Below are 13,790 nucleotides of genomic sequence, written 5' to 3' on the forward strand. Positions count from 1 at the left end.
TGTTCAGGAGTTTAAAGAAGATTTTCATTGCGGCTCAGCAGTTCGGACTCCAAGCAACTTAAGTCAAGGCCTCTCGCAATCGAGCGCAATGGAGTTTAGCAAATTTCGAAATCTACCTGGAAGAAATTGACGTATGATAGGAGGACGATCACTGCAAGCCTTGATACTTCGTTAAGTGTATCTTGCTCAAAGACCTAGCCGACCTCTGTCCTAGTAAAATCTGTCTACCTTGCCTCATAAGTTTTATATTTAATCGTCACCATCCATTGCTTACCCCGCAGCAATGTCACTGTTACGTGCTAAGCAGGGGACTTAATGTTGATGGTGGTTTTTCGAATAGGGATAAAATTGTAAAACCCTGTATTTAATGCGCTGACGCCCTGCAAGGGTATAAAGCCATTTAAGAAGTGATGAGTGCAAAAAATCTCTTCACTCATTGAGCAATTCAATATGTATGGAATTCATTCAGAATGGTGCAACAATCCCGAATATTCTATGAATTTTCCGAGAAGCATTATCCATTTAATGCATTGTGCGCCTGGTATTTTTCCATGCTATGTTCTCAGCCGAACTCTCAATATTGATATGACATGACGATCAATTATCACTCTCAGCAGAGTAGCATGAATCTCCCGAAGTGCTAATATTGGGATCTGCGCAAAAATACTCATACAAGCTACATCTCTCTGACAAAGAGATCAACGCGTTCACACACTTTTAATTATAGTTAGCGTGATTAAACACATATTTATTCTTAAAGAAAATCTAGACTGTCAATATCAGTCTCAAAAACAACCACGGCCACACAACTTGGTCGCATGATTTAACAAGCATAGCTTACTCCTAACAAAATTAGGCAATCACTGCAATGACCACCGGCGGGACCACTAGTGCCCTAGCCGATCGAGTCCCATTCCCTCAGCCACAAAGTGCTTTGTACGCCGATCCCAAGCATGGGCGATCGCACTGTACAAGAATAGCTCGAACGAGCTGAGTCTGTTAAGAAGAGTCTCAAAATGCATCACGACCGTCCAACTTTGCCAGCCTAGTTGGACGGCTTAGATCTTCCCTTGAACGATCAAACGGGTACCCACGTGATCACCAGCGGCTCACCTCCATCTCTGGCCGGTCGAACTACACACGACAATCCAAGAGCGCGCCAAACTGCTTTCCCAAATTAAGGTGATCACACATTTTTTTTTAATAAGCGGCATTACACAACTGCCGCAAGTCAATCACGTCCGTCTATCTTCGCCATCCTAGTCGGACGGCCTAGATCCAATTTCAGGCAGCCAACGAGATTCTAACGTGTTCACCGTTGATCCGACTCCATCGTTGGTCGATCGACTTGCTCATAGCAAGCTTGGAAAGCATAGAATCATTCACCAAAAGTAGGGTGAACGCGCAACTTTGAAACCCTAATTGGCGTTTGCAGTTGTATATCACTGCCACAAATCGATCATGACCATCCATGTTCGCCAGCTTATTTGAATGGCTTAGATATAATTCTAGATGGTATAGAAGATATCAAGGTACACACCATCAAGCCACCTTCACACATGGTCGATCGACCTGTTCGACCTAAGGCTCAACGCCTCGAAATGCACGCCCGAAGGTGGCATGCCACACGGATTTTGAACCCTTTGCGGCAATATATGTCTGTCACAAATATATCACGACCACTCATCTTTGCCGGTCAAATTGAGTGGTCTAGATCGAATCTTTGTGGGACAAAGAGGTGTAGATATGCACGCCAGCGGGCCGTCTCCACGCATTCTTGGTCGGTCCCTCCAAAATTAGCACCCATGCTTGGATTCGATCAAGCCAGAGGGGGATGTCCGCGCACCTCTAAAAACCCTAAAATTCTCAAACGGCAGCAAATATGTCCCATAAATTATCTCGTTCGTCCAACTTTTCCAGCTTGGTCGGACGGCTTGGATCAAAAGTTAGGCGACCAATAAAGCGCCTCAATGATCAACGTCCGCCACTTTGTCACAGGGAGTGATCAACCAGATGGTGGCCCGCCCATGCGACCTCCAAACGATCACTCGAAGATGGTGGACATGCTGCCATTTTAAGACGCTTAATCCGCGACTTATTCAATCAAGCTTTAAAACAGCGATTCTTCATGCATATCGATTGTTTGGAGCTGCTTGCTTGAAAACGATGCATTATATGCATCGAGCATACATGATATTTCATGAATATCAATTCCTTAAATAACTTAGTTATTTAACCTAATAGCACCGTATGCTATTTCTTGCGGAAGGTCCCACGACTTGACCCACTCATTCGAGACATCAAATATGTCACAAACTGGGGGTTACTTACTGGAATATTGGTCTGACGGTTTATAGCGTGCGGCGTGCAACACGCCCATTACGAGAACGTGTCAGGAAGCATGAACGGTTAACGATGATGAGGGAAGTGGGCAAAGGCGTGATCGTGTGACAATCACCTACACGACCCCACTACTCCATCACTCAACTTCCTCCATTTCCTACGAGATGAAGATTGCGCTCAAATGACTTGTATAAATGGGTTCTTCAACCTATTTCCAAACAACACAAGTGTTGTCAACACAGTATCCAGAAAAACACCCAGAACTGATAGCTTACATTATGCAAGCCAGTTCGACATTCTGATACAAGTCATAAACATCCAACACCTTCATAATCTCAAACACCTTTTTCGCTTCCCTCTCTAAGATCAACCCTTCTCCTTCACCTTGTGACCGAATTGAATCTGGAACGACCATTTCTTGGTTTAGGCTAGATTCTTACAGATTGATCTCTCGAACCTAAAAGCATTCCCGTGCAGTGCATTGTTTAGGGTTTGAACTCGTTTCTCATCAACATACCCAAGTTTACCAAAAACAACAGAATCAGTTTTTACCCCAAAACAATAACCAATGTTGGATATAAGCATTGTGTGGCAACACATACATGTATAAGTCCTTATTACTTGAACCAAAGTATGTGTACTTTGCTGCTCAAGAAACCGGAACAGAGTCCGCGAACCCAGTCCGCGAACTGTCGGAGGTTCTCTTCCCGAGAAAATCTGCTGGAGTTTGTGAACTGTTTACAAACTCATTCCGGGTACTTAAGTCCGCGTACCTGGTCCGCATACTTAAGTTGGTTATTTCTAAAAACGATTATTCGTGAACTTGTACTTATATGAACTAAGGAATGCAAGTTTGCAAACCGTGGCTATAAAGTTCATGAATCGATTCGAGTGGATCAAATCGTTTTTGCTTTGATCGTGTCTTGTATACTTCTATAAGATCTAAGCAATTGAACAACTCTCTAACTAGTTCATTTGAGTCATTTGAACTAGTTATGGTGAAGAAGATGGTTGGTATGAAAGTAGTCATATGACGCCTAACCATTTGGTTAACTACTGTTGAACCAACAAATGTACATGTTTGGGTACGGTTACACAAACCTAAAACGTGCATTTCATTTGTGTGTAACAAGCTAAGTTTTCGATCTAACGGTTGAAAGATATTAGCTTGAATCTAATCATGTTTTCATCTAACGGTGAATATTGAATGCTTTGTTACTAATCTAACATTGATTGCAAACCCTGATTTGAAAGACTATATAAGGGAGAACTCTAGCAACAGGGAAACCTAATCCCCACACCTCCTGTGTGATACTAGTTGTATAAGCTAGAGTCGATTCTCCTTTAACCTTAGGTTTCTACCGAGACCCTGTAGGTTAACGACTTGAAGACTTCATTGGGATTGTGAAGCCAGATCGATACTCTTTCTTGTAGTTGTGTGATCTGATCTTGCTGATTCTATCGTATTGAGTACAATCGTAAAGATTGGCTTGAGATTGATATCTTCGATAGGAAAGATATAAAAGTAATCACAAACATCTTCGTCTCATCTTTTGTGATTCCACAATATCTTATTTCGCCGCGTCGATTAATATTATTGTGAGGTGATTGATAATACTGAGCTGTTCTTCGGAAATATAAGTCTGGTTTATCAATTTGTTCCTGTTCTCCTTGATTTATCAAAAGACGGAACAAAACTCGTAGGTATTACTGTGGGAGACATATTTATCTATTACCGTAGAATTTTCTGTGTGATACAGATTTGTTTATTAAAGTCTCCGACTTTGGGTCGTAGCAACTCTTAGTTGTGGGTGAGATCAACTAAGGGAATCAAGTGTGTAATATCCTGCTGGGATCAGAGACGTAAGGAGCGTAACTGTACCTTGGATCAGTGTGAGATATATTGGGGTTTAACTACAGTCCAGACCGAAGTTAGTTTGTAGTAGGCTAGTGTCTGTAGCGGATTGATACAGTGTGTGTTCAATCTGGACTAGGTCCCGGGTTTTTTTTGCATTTGCGGTTTCCTCGTTAACAAAACTTCTGGTGTCTGTGTTATTTCTTTTCCTCATTATATTTTGTTATATAATTGAAATATCACAGGTTGTGCGTTTGAATCAATCAATTAGAATATCCAACCTTTGGTTGTTGATTTACATTGACTAATACTTGAACATTAGTCTTTGGTACCGTTCAAGTGATTTCTCTTGTATTCAATTAGACTCGCAGATTTCTATTTGCTTGAGTAAGTATTGAATCGAGAAAGAGAGATATAACTCTTCGATATACTTTATTAAGATTGAGTCTAGTTAATTCTCTTGAAAGTATATTAGAGTTAGTCCATACAGACTTCTAATCGAAATATTGGGTGTGGTTGTTGTACCCCCGCATTTTCAACTCTCATTCCATATCAACATCAACAAGACCTCTCGCTGGAGCACGAACAACTTGCATTATAGAAGCAATATACAAGGAAACCTGGGTGTTAATTGTAACGAAGAGACCCGACAATCCATTTGCATCACGATCGTTGATGTTCATGGTTTCTTCATAAAATTTATGAAATATGTTATCCCGCAACTTGTTACTTTGTTGTTGAGCACCATTGATACCATCTTGTGTAAAAAATACATAGTTTCTGCAAATGCTTTCATCTTCGGCCATGGTAAGTTTTGCACCCCTAATTTGTTACGCTTGTTCAATTGAGAATCTAAATTCCAAAAATTACAACATAATAGTGAATTGTAAGAAATATGGGAGTTGGGTGATGAAATTCGTGTTAGATTATCACAAATTTAAGAAATCTGAAGAGTAGAGAAGATGTGAGTTGAAATGAAGTTGGGACTGGGTATTTATATGGGGTAGATTTATGACCATTGGATTAAATATACCGCGCGATGTAGTATGCACCGAGCGGTCGAGTATTTACCGCTCGTGGCCTACACTATCTAGGCCGCTCGGTAGTGTTAACTGAGCAGTCTAGACTACACCGCCCTGTAGAGACTAGACCTCACCTGGTTAAGTGGAAAATCTTCCACTTAGCCAGGTCTGTTTGCCACTTTGACTTGCCCGTAATGGGTGCAAAAGTGACAAACTCATGGATTTTCCATGCCATAGGAACCTCCCTTAGCTTTGTAGGATGATGTTTAAAATGGTTGTGAATCGATAGTACCAACTGAAATTTAATATTCCAAGATTTGCATTTATTATAGTGTCTGACGTTATCTGTTCGCCTTCAAATTGTTTTCAACTTTTTTCCGGTTCTTCAGGTTCTTTTTATCTGTTCTTCTTTGTGTTAATTTTTGATATGTACGCATCATGGTTGAGCACCTACTTAGAAATTCGGCGAGGGAAAAAAATCGAATCGATAAAAATCCGCGCATTGATCGGGGAAGTAAAATATAAACACAAAAATGGTCTAATAACCCTTGAAATCTTATTCCTAGGTATGATGGACGACTACAAAAAATATTGTTCTAACATCCAAGAATCTAAAAGATATTATTTTTATACCCAACTTGGGCAATTAACCCAGAATATTATCTCTGAATTATCTACAACGGGTTAAAATACCCCACATGTATGGATAGAATTTAGATTCCTCTTATCCGTTGTTATTGTTGATCCATTAACTTTTTCCTTTCTCTAACATTTATCTTTGTATCTAACCAATCAATTCTTTGAGTAGTTCGTATTTAAAAAAAAAATCATCAAAATAATATCAACGTCCGCTTCAGATTACTTCAAGATACAATGATTAAGAATTTCAACTAACCCTTATAAGAATCAAGAGAAAACTTTCAAATGACTCGAACCCGTCTAAGGAAATAATTTATAGATTAATTAGAGACTAAAATACACAAACCCAAGAAAATTTTAGGCTTGGAGATCAAGATTGAAATTCAATCTTGAGAAAAAATAAATATAACCCTATTTTTCTTTTCTCTGGGAAGGTCGTGTACTATTGTGAAGTCTGAATAGAATAATTGGTTTAGTGGGTCATCTTTTCTCCGGGCGAAGAATCAATGTTCAAGACTCAAATGACTTGTTTGCTTATTTCTGAATCTTATCTTGGACGATGTATAAATAGAACAAATATAGAGGGTAGCTTTAGGATAAGTAGGAAATACCATTAGGTCCTAGGAATAATATATTAGAGAGAGTCTAGTCCAGTTGACTTAGTCAACTGTCTGTTTGGTCCTTTTTGAAAATATAAATTGTAGTTTGGTCCTAGAAATTATGGTTTGGTCTTAGGCTGATGTCATGGATGATGTAATTGTCATCTTGTAGTGGTAGAAATATCCTTTTGGATAAGGACCATATATATAGTCAAAAAGTAAGAGAGAAGAAATCATTTTCAGATTTACTTTCTCTCACCTCTTTTTCTTTTCTTTTTCAGATCTGTTTTTTCTCTGGTTTCTTCTTTTCTTGCTGCTACATAGAAAAGATGAAGATTTTCTAGGGTTTTAATTTTGCAGAGGTGATGTGAAACAAGAAACGATGCTGCTACTGTTGAAGTTCATCGTCTCCATCTTTTATTTTCCTTTTTCGTCAACTATTGATGTGAAACAAGCAGCAAGATGATAAAGACGACAGAGAAACAAGAAGAAAACGATGACGACGATTCTGCTGATGTTTTTGATGTTTGTTGTTGATGATGATGAAGAAGAAGAAGAAAACTATGACGATGATTTTCATGGATCTGTTGCTGCTTTTGATGTTGTTGTTGATGATGATGAAGAAGAAGAAGAAGAAAACGATGACAATTCCATGGATCTGCTGCTGTTTTTGATGATGAAGAAGAAGAAAACTATGACGACGATTTCATGGATCTGCTGCTGCTGTTTGAAGACAACGAAGATGATGCTACTGCAGTTCATTTTTACGAATGAACTCTGATTTTTATGGATTTTTTTGTGTGTGTTCATGTAAAGAATGAACTCTGCTTTTTTAGGTTTTATATGGAGTTCATTTCTGGAATGAACTCTGCTTTTTAGGTTTTTATATGGAGTTCAGTTATGGAATGAACTCTGGGTTTTTTAGGTGATTATATGGAGTTCATTTCTGGAATGAACTCTGGTTTTTTTTAGGCTTTATATGGAGTTCATTTCTGGAATGAAATCTGTTTTCTTAGGCTTTATATGGAGTTCATTTCTGGAATGAACTCTGTTTTTCTTAGGTTTTTATATGGAGTTCATTTCTGGAATGAACTCTATTTTTTTAGGTGATTTCTAAAAAAGTAAGTAGAAATTAACATGAGTTTATTTTGACGAATGCTGCTACAAAAAATAAGTAGAAATTAACACAGAATGGTATTTTTGTCAATTTAATATTTTTAAATAATTATGGACCAAACAGTAAAGGCGTTTTCCCAAAGAACTAAACAGACATGGACCCACCTAAAAAGGGACCAGACGATTATTTTCCATTAGGAGAATCTAACCTTAAAAGGGACAGATGAGATCATTTAAAAGATACTCAATTAATAATGTTTTGAAAACTGGTCGGACTGGGATGTACCCAGATTAATTGGGGCGTACCCAAATTTAAATGGACCAAATGCCTTAGCTAAGGGGTGGTAAAACTTGGTGAACTTCCTTATTTTCCTTGACCTAAAAACACTTAGAAGTATACCCCATTTCTTAAACTAAGTTAACCCTAAAATTTAAAACCTAAAAACACTTAAAACTCTTAACCTTGTTCACTCCTTCATCTTCCATCAATCCTCTGAAAAATCGTCAACTTTGATTTTCCACAAAAATTGTTGATCTGAAACAATCAAGTAAAATTCCAGAAGCAACAAGTGATATCAAAAGCTCCAAATCAAAGAAAAAGGGTAAGGGAAAAGTTGGATCTAAATCAATAAACTCAAGCATGAAATCCCTGAAGATGTTAAAAAAAACCCGTCATCAGCGAGAAGAAGACTGTAAGTGATGTCTAAACTCAAACACATTACTATGATTGTTATATTAGGTTAGATTATCAAAAATGATGATTTTTTAGGTTTTATGTTGTCAAGGTACTTTTATTTTCATGATAACGACCTTTGAATTTAATTGTTAGTCGTCAAGGTCGTTGGACGAATATCATACCGACTTTGAATATTATTAATAGCGATTGTGAACCAATAACCAGGGTTGGCATGTTAGTTATGCCTCAATGATGACGACCTGTGTTAGTTATTGTGATCATCATCTTTTTATTACCTATACCTTGAAGAATTGATGTCTCAGTAACTTTGCATTCATGTTTAAAATTTTGGGTATCATTATTTGGATATATAAAGCTGACGACTATATAGTCACATTCATGGTCGGCACAGTCGTTAAACTAGAACATAACGACTATTTTAGGTTCAACACTCTTTTATGAGTTCGTAGCTTGTATTTGTGTATTGTTCAGGTTCCAAGAGAATAACAGAGGATGACCCTCCTACCATTGTGGCAGAGTTATTATCCTGGATTGAAAAGGTTTTGACCCCCTTCAAAAACTCCTTGTGATGTAACTGAAGAGAACGAAGAGACCTATTTTTGTGAGCTGAAAGTAATCTTAAACAATTCCTAAGGGAAATGAACAGTCCTACCAATCCCCACAACTAATGCTCACCATCAGAGGAAGAATAAGAGGAAGAGGAGGGATATGATTATGATCCAAGTATAGTTTTCAAGGCATCTGACTTTTCAGGAGTAAACCCCTATTACAATGAGGATGGTGACTACATAGATCCACCTGAGGAGTTAGAACGAGACTGATTGTAGCTCGATAAGAGAGCACATTAGGAAAGTTACAGAAAATAACTAGGAAATTTAAGACGATATAAGATATCTGGTCTGTCAGGTAGCCCCCAAAAATTGAAAACGACTAGTCGAACTCTGTTGGTGGCCGGGTCGGATCAGCAGCTCGATGATCAAGCCTGGGCGGCTGCTCCGGACTGGACAGCTCCGGTAGGGCGGGATGTACTTGGCAGAGGTGTCATCGGGGAAGTGGATTAATGCGGAGGATAAAGTGATGGAAAGCCGAACTATCGGCATCGGAAAGGATCGAGCGAAGAGTGTTCCCCATGGCAACAAGGGCCCTTAGGCGGTCTGGCCACGCCGGCGGGACATCTAATGTCTGCAGCACTCACAGTCTAAACGGTGCGATTAGCTCACGCCCAAAACCACCCAACCCGAACAAAGGATCATTTTCATCGGGGATAAGATACCTGGTCTGATAAGAAAATACGAAACAACAGATCTGATGGATAACATTTTTGGAAAGATACTTCACTTTTGGGAAGAAACGGTACCAGGTGTCAAACCTGAAAAACCAAAAGAGCTATGAAGGGTGTAATATCACAGCTCCTCATCCGGAAACTATGCAACCTCGCCGTGTAGTGGCAGTCTCAAGAAATAGTGGACCTCCCCGGAGGACCAGCAAGATGTTATTTACGTCATTGTAAGGACAACCTCATCCCTAGCTAAGCTAGCGATGCTTAATTAACCGTAAACAAAATACAAAATACAATGTAGTCACCGTTTCTACATAACTATCAGATTTACAAAGTTCTGTACATACATGTATGGGTTGTTCGTCTAAAATAAACACATCTATCTCCATAGTCCAGAAGGCGTCTTTTCTGTCCTCCCATTTTTCATTCAGCTGCAAGTTTCTGAACCACATTACAATTAGGACGTGTATGATGCTATGTATTAGTATTATCAATCTATTATCTCCAAGAATCAAGGCTTTAAAAGCCTTGGGGCTGAGTTTGATTCTATCCACGATATTATCACATCCACGAGCAGGTCAACATCCTTTGATATTTGTGCACGGAGAACCTTCGAATCCCCTCCCAGTGTGCTGCCCATTTCTCTACCCACCGTCTCCCACGGCGTTCCCGCAGTCAAATTCGCCAAAAGCTCACTTCCACGGTTCACCGCATCTGCCATTGCCGGCGGAACATCTGGGAGGGCCTGCAACACAGTGATTCACACACATATTGCTTACCTCTATATACACATCCTTAGTAAAATAATGAATCTCAGCATCCTTTTGTGACAAGAGAACTCGTCGTATGTATATTTAGGTGATCTAAATCATCATTCTTGTAAATTCTGCACAAATAGTAAAGATTTTTCACCTGTTGCAATGGAAGTCCATGATCTCCAGGCAACGAGCGAATTGACATATCCAGCAGTGAACTAATGGTGGAATCGGAACTTAGAACATTTGCAAGTGCTGAAGTTTCATCAATCGCATCGTCTTTGAATTTTACTAGAAGATTTCTGGAGACACCATAATATGACTTTATCTGCAAAATTTTGTGCCCAAATTGTGCTCAGCGTCAACTTAATTGCTAAGAGATTGAAATGATATAAATAATAAGATTAAGTTGGCATAAAGAAATGGTATTGAAGTCGATAAGAATAAGGGGAAGTGATAATATGCACGAAGCCATTGATATAACAGTAATAGCAGGAAACTTCCGAGTTATGCTCATATCAAATTGGGGCTCAGTCATGATTTAACTTTCCCGCCTCAATGGTGTCAGACTTCCAACTGCGAGGCCCGTTACAGGTACTGAAGCTCTTTCCTACTGATCAGTAGTAGTCTGTACCATTCACTGTATCTAGCTCTACATGAGTTATGCTGTAAGAGGTCGTTCAGCTACGGAATGTAAACATACAATAAAGACGTTAATTACGAAGGTTGGTTAGAGACCGACTCTCCTAGTCTATTTGAAAGTCCTACCAACTACAAGTGAAAAGAAATGCCCATGTACAGAAGTTATATAGAAAATGCAAAACCTATTCAGAAAATTAGTGAAGTCTCTACCCAACAACCCCCAAAAGTTACGAAAATTAGTTCATCAAATAATCATGGGAGAGTATACCATACCAGTTTTCGAGTTTCTTCTGGTTTTGGGATGAAATCTTCTCTTCCTTTAACTAAATCCATGTACAAGGGGGGAAGCTGCTCGACCAAGGGCATTACTTGTTTCAATAATGGAGGGCTAAGGTTCTGTAGCTGCTTCATAGCCATTTCTGCCTGGAAGTTCTCATGAAGAAACAGAGCACTTATCAGTTTACCGTTCTACCAAGTAGCAAGCACTCAAATAATAGATGTAACTTCTACTGCACCCATTGGTACCCCAGATTCTTCTCATTTTTGTTGACATTTAAGAATATCTACCATGCTTGTGATCACAGGACTTGGTACACGTATATTTACACAAGAAATTGTCTCATACGGCCTGAGCAGAGAATCTCACCCCTAGCCGCACGGTGGGAGATGATGTGAGCTGAGACAAAACTGGACCAAAGCCTTGCGCCATCGGAACAATGACTGGGGAGAATAATGGAATAGCTAAGCTAGCTTCCTGTAGATGAATATGGTAATTAAAACTTAGCAAATTTCTATATTTTCAACATCAATAGAGAATTTTGGTAGAGGGATCTATGCGGAGCAAGTTATACTTTATCAGTTTTTTTTTAAAGTCGGATACCTTGTTGTTGAAAGACATCAAAACATTTCCGTTTCTTTGTACAGCATATCTTGCGCCTGATAAACCCCGGTCATTCCACAGAAAAAGGTCAGCTGTGCATTCATATTAGCGAAATATCAAAAGCTCAAAAGTGAAACAGGAGATGGATGAAGGGAATAACCAATCAGAAGGTGGATTAGAGATCCCAAAGAATGGCCAACACCAAAAGTCGGAAGGTCATTTACCTGCAGCAGAATCACTTAGTTACTTTCCGATTATCAAGAGTATGTTTGGAGACTATTAAAATTCAACTCACAGTATCATGTAAAAGCCGAAGGCATCTGTCGAATTTGAACTGCACTTCATCTGCAATGAAGAAGTGATCAAACCCGCTAGCATATGGTGTGGCGATTACTAAAATACCCCTAAACCATGAAAAGAAGTTCAAACATTAGTCCTTTGCCAACACTCTTGTCTCCCCATTTATTGTTCTTATCCTTATTCACCCCAGATGACTGATTACCCACCGATTTGCTAGCAGTTTCAAAAATTAGCCTGATTTTGTCTAAATTTCAACCCTTTTATCAATCAATCAAATAACAGATTCACAAGTGTGCAACTATGGAACTCCGGTGTCGATGAAAAACATGAATGCAAATTTACAGAAACATTATTGGTAGAAACATGACTCACTTTTCTGAAAGACGCTCAAGAAAGTAACGGTATGTGAGCTGCGGAGCAGCACCGACAAAAATCCCCCCAATGAAGTGGACAACTGATGTTGGTGGCGAGTTTTTTGGTCTTAGCACCCATGCACCCTAAGAAAAACAGAACTTAGGTTAAGAAATCTGAACTGATGCCACCACACTCATTAACAAACTAGAAAATGGGTATATGGTTCTATCGGTAGCATGAACCATACGGTAAGTACAAGCTCCGTCAAAGCTTGAACCAATTCGATAATTGAGAAGCCAACCAAAAGACATTATCAGCTCCACAAGGTAAAAATAATTGAAGAAAGGGAAGTGGTTTCTTCTATTTGTAAAGTTTATCAATATTCAATCCACTAGTAGCCAGAAAGTGTACTGGAAATTTAAAGACAGGCAGAAAAGATGAGAACTAGATACAGTAGTGTCCAACCGAACATATCTAATTGGGAAATTAACTAAGAAACAAAACAAGGAGTATGACCTCAATTTCGGTCCAATCTCCTCGTGAAGTACTCCCCCAACCACCTTGGGACTGCCTAGCAGTTTCTGTAATCAATCTGCAAATTCAATCAACGATTATGCTGCAATCTGATATCAACCTACACAAATTCAATTTCCTTTTTGTTGGTTTACCTTTCAATCTCCGAGTAGAGTTGAATTCCTGTAGTATTGTTTTTCTTTTCACTCATTTCCTCTTTGCCCGGTGATTGAGGAGCAGGAGGAGAACGGCTCAGACATGATAGTATATTGGGACCCTTAGACCTCCTCCTATGCTGCTGCTGCAGCTGCTGACAGTGGTGATGGAGGTATCGACAATTGCGATGTCCCCATGGGGATTGTAAGAGTGGTGGAAAAAGACCAGAGGAAGAGGAGGAGGAGATTGAGAAGGATACACTTGATGATATCATCTTTTTACAGAAGAAAAATACTTTCTTCAGAAAACCCTTGTTAATATCCTCTCTTCCTCAACCAGAAGGAAAGGTCAAGAGTTGGAACTAAACACTCAACAAACTCACACACGACATCTCTTGTCTTGAGAGCAACTGCTCCTTCCGCACAATTGGGTCAAAACAGGTTCCCCACTATAGTTTCCTTCAATCTGCAGGGATTTTCATTTTCCTAAAATGGCATGGATAGGGAAGAAAATATGACCCGCTTGCTCTACCGGACAAAGAAGAGACTGAATGAGATTCCTTAAGAACATATTATATCATAGTGTATCCTACCAAGAACCACTTGAAAACCCCCCGTTGCCACATTGTAGCTCTTTTGGA

At 39.3% G+C, this 13,790-nt stretch overlaps 1 protein-coding gene across 1 annotated transcript; it reads right to left on the minus strand.

Moving 5' to 3' along the window:
• Positions 1 to 9,775: 9,775 nt before the first annotated feature.
• LOC113271437 lies at positions 9,776 to 13,651 on the minus strand. The gene is made up of 10 exons (XM_026521296.1): positions 13,150 to 13,651; positions 12,998 to 13,073; positions 12,500 to 12,624; positions 12,123 to 12,231; positions 11,988 to 12,051; positions 11,828 to 11,883; positions 11,594 to 11,701; positions 11,221 to 11,370; positions 10,463 to 10,633; positions 9,776 to 10,295 (listed from the first exon to the last, which is right to left on the minus strand). The coding sequence occupies exons 1-10, from the start codon at positions 13,422 to 13,424 to the stop codon at positions 10,062 to 10,064; spliced, it is 1,368 nt and encodes a 455-aa protein (XP_026377081.1). The 5' UTR covers positions 13,425 to 13,651; the 3' UTR covers positions 9,776 to 10,061.
• Between the last annotated feature and the right edge of the window lie 139 nt (positions 13,652 to 13,790).

This window comes from Papaver somniferum, chromosome 4, assembly GCF_003573695.1.
Source record: "Papaver somniferum cultivar HN1 chromosome 4, ASM357369v1, whole genome shotgun sequence".
Classification (NCBI taxonomy): Eukaryota; Viridiplantae; Streptophyta; class Magnoliopsida; order Ranunculales; family Papaveraceae; genus Papaver; species Papaver somniferum.